Raw genomic sequence first — 6,298 nt, 5'->3', positions numbered from 1 at the left:
GGAGGGAGAGTGGGAATTTGGATGGATAAGAGCCGAAAATGGATGGAGGGGAGAGGTATGGTTGGACGGTCACGCGAATGATTGGGGTTAGTGTGTCAGTTTGAGTCTGGGGATGAGGAAAGGGAAGGAGGAGGAGAAGGCTGGTTATTATTATTAACATCTTTATTGACAAAATTAATTACAATTTTGCCTAATCTGAGAATTTTGATAGTCTTATTAAATTGAGGTTAATGCTAGTATTCACTGTCACGCAGGACAGAGGGTCATACATAAGACAATAGGTCTAAACTGTAGGCTGAAGCACATATATATCATGGTTACAATCAATGTTTTAATGTGTGAATATGTGACAACAACTTTCTATTGTGCACTGCCACACAAGGGCAGGGATGGGTTCATAAGTGATGCAGCTTAGAGTATAAATAGAAATTGTTCTTCATTCTTTAAAATGGACAAGCAAATTTTGGGTAAATTGTTAGGATGTCGTCCAGAACACCTGAGTCAATAAAATAGTTACACAGTTGGTGGTACAATAGGCCAGGAGGTCTAAAGTCCTTTACGGTTTCACATTCGTCAATATAGTGTTCTAGTGAGTGCATTAAAGGTTTATCACAGAGTTTACAATCTGAATATTCTGGTAGTGGCTCAGCCTCACTAACCTGCCAGATGTGTCTATAGCCAAGGCGAATTCGCGCAATTACTACATCACATTGCCTGGTCCGGTTACTGTGCTGACCATACAAATACCTATTATTACAGAACTTGTCATAACTTTTAATACTGCAGCTTTCAGGTCTCTGTGCATTTCTTAGTTCTTCTAAATCTGAATTAATTTCTTTAATTTGTATGTTTCTAATAACTGCATTAGATAGTCCAAAGTCATAATCAATGTTTTCTTTCCTGCAAGCCTCATTGGCCAATTGATCTACAAAGTCATGTTTTTCAACTCCAACATGGGATGGGATCCACACAAATTTTATACAAGAATTATTATCATTGGCAAAAATTACATTCCATTTAATATTACAAGCTACTTCCGACATACATTGTGATGGGTTATTTAAGGACTGCAGAGCACTTTTAGAGTCACGGAAAATAACTCCACCAAGGCTGGTGTGACGGGGATATGGGAGGGAGCAGAAGGAGGCTGGTGGCCAGAATATGGGAAAGTGGTTGAGTTAAGGCTGGTGGAACAGGAGACCACCAGCATGTCACAAAATGCAGTGAATTGCCAATAAAAAAAATAATGAAAGCAAGACGAAGCTCGTAAAGGGAGTCATAATATAACGTCTTACCCCCTATAACACACATAAGAAAATAACATAGCGTCACCGACATACTCTAAAATGGCGTGCTTCAGGAACCTCAATAAGGAGACAATCAGATCTCTGTATACCACTTACGTCAGACCAGTCCTAAAATATGCAGCTACGTGGTAGAACCCCCATTTCAAAACGCTTCTTTATAAATATACAAAGCTAGACGTTACCAGCTATGTCCGTCCCAGGATGACATGGGCTGGAAAATGAAACAAAACTGGAAAATCTGAACCTAACGATACGTGACAAGAGAAATGAAGAAAGGAGACATGATAAGGACATACTGAATATTTATGAGAAATGAAAAAAGAGTAGAAAAATATATGATAATGATGAATAACAATAAAACAAAGAGCGCCTGAGATACAGATGATCATGGAGCAGCGAAAATTACTCCTATTCGCCAACAATGATCGCACCTATAGCGAATCTGGATGGAATGGACAAACTGTGTACAACGGCATCCATATAGAAAAGGTCCGCGCTTTGGGCTATGAATGGCTGGGAAAAGGTCAGAACCAAATCGAACATTTTCTAGGCCTAGTAAAGTACATAAATGTATTAAATTATGCCTTTTTATTGCCTATATTAATCCCAGGATTACTTATTTATGCCTAACACAGGTATGATAAGCACTAGATTGTTGTAGCTTTTGTTAAGGCTTTTAGTATAACTAAAAAGGGACTTTTATGGTGGAATAACAGCATATAATTTGTGCATTCGATCCATAGTCGGTATTGGTAACATTATTTTTCAAGAAATAACCTGGACGAGGAAAAGGAACAAATTAACTATTCTGAACGTAAAATATGTACATATTTGACATTTAAGTCATGTCATTGCATTTGATGACCCCAGCGGTTGGAATTTCGGGGTCCAAGAGTTGAAGCTCTGACTTGCAGGCACAAATGTAAACACAAAGTACACACATACACACGCGCGCGCGCGCGCACCCAATCGTGGAGCCCCATCTTAAAAAAAAACTATTAGGAAGCAAGAAAAGTTGCAAAAGTTTACAACGAAACTCATCCCTGAATTGCTAGCGGGATAAGGCATAAAGAGAGACTGAAGAAACTAAATCTGATAATGCTGGAAAGGGGGGTGGGGGAGAGATGGAAGACATGATACAGACGTATAAAATACTTGGGGGGAAAGTGGAAAAAGAGGAAATGTTTACAATGAATACCAATATAGCAAGAGGGCACGAATGAGAGCTTGAGCTCAGGTGTGTCATAGAGATGTCAGAAAGTTTTCTTTTAGCGTAAGATTAGTGGGAAAAGCCTCACACACACAAAAACTGTCTCTCACCCAAACAGTGACTCTCACAACCCACCAACCCGCTCACACAAACGCACTGCCTCTCACAGCTAAACCATCCATGTATATGCTAATTCTACTACCCCAACTCCAATACATACCTACTTGGTTTTTCAATAACAATTATGATCGCCTGGAAATATCCCATTCTCTGAGCGGCTCTGGAGGTGGAGGCTAAATTTGCCAGTGTTCGCTCCGAGCTGATATGAATTTCTATATTAACTTCTGGACTGCAGACTTAAAGGCCGCTGCTGCTGTCCTTAAGAATGTACTCTAACCAATATGTTCTTGACAGTGTGTTCTTACCTATAAGTGAGGAGGTTTGTGTTTAATTCCTGGCATCTGCTCCATCATCTTATGTATTTGGCAGACTTCCTTTCGAAGGTGTGAACTCAACTGGCTTTAAATGCCTCTTCATTCGTTTAATTTAACGTGTTTTTCTGGTGGAGTTTTGGAACGACACGAGCACACGTGTAGTGCCAGAGTAGTTTAGTGCGTGGAGGAGGTCCTGGAACCACGAGGACGTCGTGGAGATGTGAGTATGAGGGAAGTATGAGGGGAGTATGAGGGAAGATGAAGGCGTGGAGGATCTCCAGTTGAGACAAGGGTGTAGGGGGACGTCTGAGGAAGATGAGGGCTTGGGGGGGGGGGGAAGTCCGAGGAGAGGGACGGGGTGGGACATGGGCGTGAGGGAACGTCCGCGGTAAGAAGGATCGGGTCCTCAAAGCACAGAGCTCATTTTTCAGTGTCAAGTTGGAGGCGTCCCGTTTTCTGTCAGCGTCATCCGATGATCCGACGTCTATATTGTTTTCTCGGTGGCTTGCGTCGCTTTCCGTAGTATCTTAGATTCACCGGCCGCTGGGGAGGAGACCCAGACCCAGAGGGAGACCCAGACCTAGAGAGAGACCCAGACATGTGTGGTTCTGTTCAAATACGAAGCTTCATAGCAAGTAACCAACATGTACAAAATATATATTTGATTTAGTATGATTATATTAGAGAGAGAGAGAGAGAGAGAGAGTAACAGGGAGGATGATAAATTAAATAAAGTAAGAGGAACAGAATGTGAGTGAGGGATAGCGAGATGGTGGACGAGAGAGAGACAGATGGTTAGCGAGTAGCTGGACGAAAGAGACAGATGGTTAAGCAAACAGTGGACGAGATGAGGGTTAACGTGGCTATACAGAGTTAGACATGTGTTCTACAACACACACAGCGTAGCAGTACAGTCATCTATACCGTCTAGAAGTGAAGATGATAGTTACCTCTACTACTCTTAGCAATAGTGATATAGATATTGAAATGTATATTCAACCAATATTGAAACCACATTTTTAAGTGTGCTGCACCGGAATGTAAAGAGTCACGAACATATGTACTCACCACTAACTCACACTCACCCCACACTCACACTCACCACACACTCACACTCACCACACACTCACACTCACCACACACTCACACTCACCACACACTCACACTCACCACACACTCACACTCACCACACAACACACAATTGTCTCCACAAATTATCCTACCACCAACAGATCCATCAACAACAGTTTATCGAAATAATTAAAAACAGAGCATAACAAAAGAATGATAAAAGCAAAACCAAAAAAATCTCCCAAAACATCAACACTTCCTCCCCCAGCATAAACCCAGGGAAACAAAAACAGCACTCTAGCCTCCACTACCTGCATTACAACTCTTGTCAACAGCAACAACTACAGCCTTTCCCATCACCACAATCTCGACCGACAGCCACAACAGCTTCTCTCCCACCACCACACCTACCAGGAAGAGCAACAGCCTCCGGCTATCAACCAGATCCCACCCAGCTCCACCAACAGCCTCCGGCTATCAACCAGATCCCACCCAGCTCCACCAACAACCTCCGGCTATCAACCAGATCCCACCCAGCACCACCAACAGCCTCCGGCTATCAACCAGATCCCACCCAGCTCCACCAACAGCCTCCGACTATCAACCAGATCCCACCCAGCTCCACCAACAGCCTCCGGCTATCAACCAGATCCCACCCAGCTCCACCAACAGCCTCCGACTATCAACCAGATCCCACCCAGCTCCACCAACAGCCTCCGGCTATCAACCAGATCCCACCCAGCTCCACCAACAGCCTCCGACTATCAACCAGATCCCACCCAGCTCCACCAACAGCCTCCGACTATCAACCAGATCCCACCCAGCACCACCAACAGCCTCCGGCTATCAACCAGATCCCACCCAGCTCCACCAACAGCCTCCGACTATCAACCAGATCCCACCCAGCTCCACCAACAGCCTCCGACTATCAACCAGACCCCACCAAGCTCACCAACAGCCTCCGGCTATCAACCAGATCCCACCCAGCTCCACCAACAGCCTCTGGCTATCAACCAGATCCCACCCAGCTCCACCAACAGCCTCCGGCTATCAACCAGATCCCACCCAGCACCACCAACAGCCTCCGGCTATCAACCAGATCCCACCCAGCACCACCAACAGCCTCCGGCTATCAACCAGATCCCACCCAGCACCACCAACAGCCTCCGGCTATCAACCAGATTCCAGCCAGCACCACCAACAACTCCGGCTATCAACCAGATCCCATCCAGCTCCACCAACAGCCTCCGGCTATCAACCAGATCCCACCCAGCTCCACCAACAGCCTCCGGCTATCAACCAGATCCCACCCAGCGCCACCAACAGCCTCCGGCTATCAACCAGATCCCACCCAGCGCCACCAACAGCCTCCGGCTATCAACCAGATCCCAGCCAGCACCACCAACAAGTTCCCACGTAGTTGGCGCTGCACAAGTCTTGCTCGAGGCGACTAGCTGGGCTTGAACAGATCTGCGTTAGCGCCGGGGCGACACCCTCCTTTTCGAATTAATTTGTTTATCATGCATCCTACTAAGCCACTGACGGCCTGCAAGGCTTAGTGAAGGATCACACTAGCTTGGCCCCCGCGCTCGCCTGGCTCAACTGTTTGGGAGCGCAATGGCTCTGGGGAGGATAGTTAGTGTTGTACTGTATAGTAAGGATAGTAAGGGGTTAAGGAAGGGACGGGATAGTGGGGATGAAAGGGTTATGTGAAGGGAGTAGGTCGACCGTAATGGCTTGAATTCTTCGTACCACTTGGAATATTTGGTTTTATTGGCTTTAGGTGTTGAATTGCTTTCCTTAAGGACCTTAGAGAATCCTCCTTGGTAGGCTGGAGACTAATTTGACTTTAATTTGTCAGTCTCATTAGGTTGATCTTCCTCGTAGCTGCCATCTCGGTGAGTGGTATCCTCGCTGTTTCTAGAAATTATTCTTACCGCCTGGGGGGGATAGTGACTTTCTTAAACATCGATTTGGCTATCTTCCGGGAAGCGAAGGATGGCGGTGATGTGCTCTGATGTCAGTGTTGCTGTGTGGCTTCCGTGCTCTCCTTCTTTAGTAGAGACAAAGTGGATGCTATATGATCTTGGTGGGTAGAGTCAAGAAACACTTGCCCGAAATTGTTTTGTTGTGCTGAAGTGTCAGCTGGTCGTTTGGTGGTGTTGCCTGCGTCACTGACCCCTGCTTTCTGTCCTGGTCAGCGGGGTTTCTGTCCTGGTTAGCGGGATTTCTGTCCTGGTCAGCGGGGTTTCTGTCCTGGTCAGCGGGGTTTCTGT

General features: G+C 45.7%; 1 protein-coding gene across 1 annotated transcript; it reads left to right on the top strand.

Moving 5' to 3' along the window:
- Positions 1 to 3,316: 3,316 nt before the first annotated feature.
- On the top strand, positions 3,317 to 5,486 carry LOC123747243 (uncharacterized). The gene is made up of 2 exons (XM_069320000.1): positions 3,317 to 3,339; positions 4,358 to 5,486. The coding sequence occupies exons 1-2, from the start codon at positions 3,317 to 3,319 to the stop codon at positions 5,484 to 5,486; spliced, it is 1,152 nt and encodes a 383-aa protein (XP_069176101.1).
- Positions 5,487 to 6,298: the final 812 nt, after the last annotated feature.

Source organism: Procambarus clarkii, chromosome 94 (genome assembly GCF_040958095.1).
Source record: "Procambarus clarkii isolate CNS0578487 chromosome 94, FALCON_Pclarkii_2.0, whole genome shotgun sequence".
Lineage (NCBI taxonomy): Eukaryota > Metazoa > Arthropoda > Malacostraca > Decapoda > Cambaridae > Procambarus > Procambarus clarkii.
Note: the sequence above shows the minus strand (reverse complement) of the source record. Positions and strands in the feature narration are given on the sequence as shown.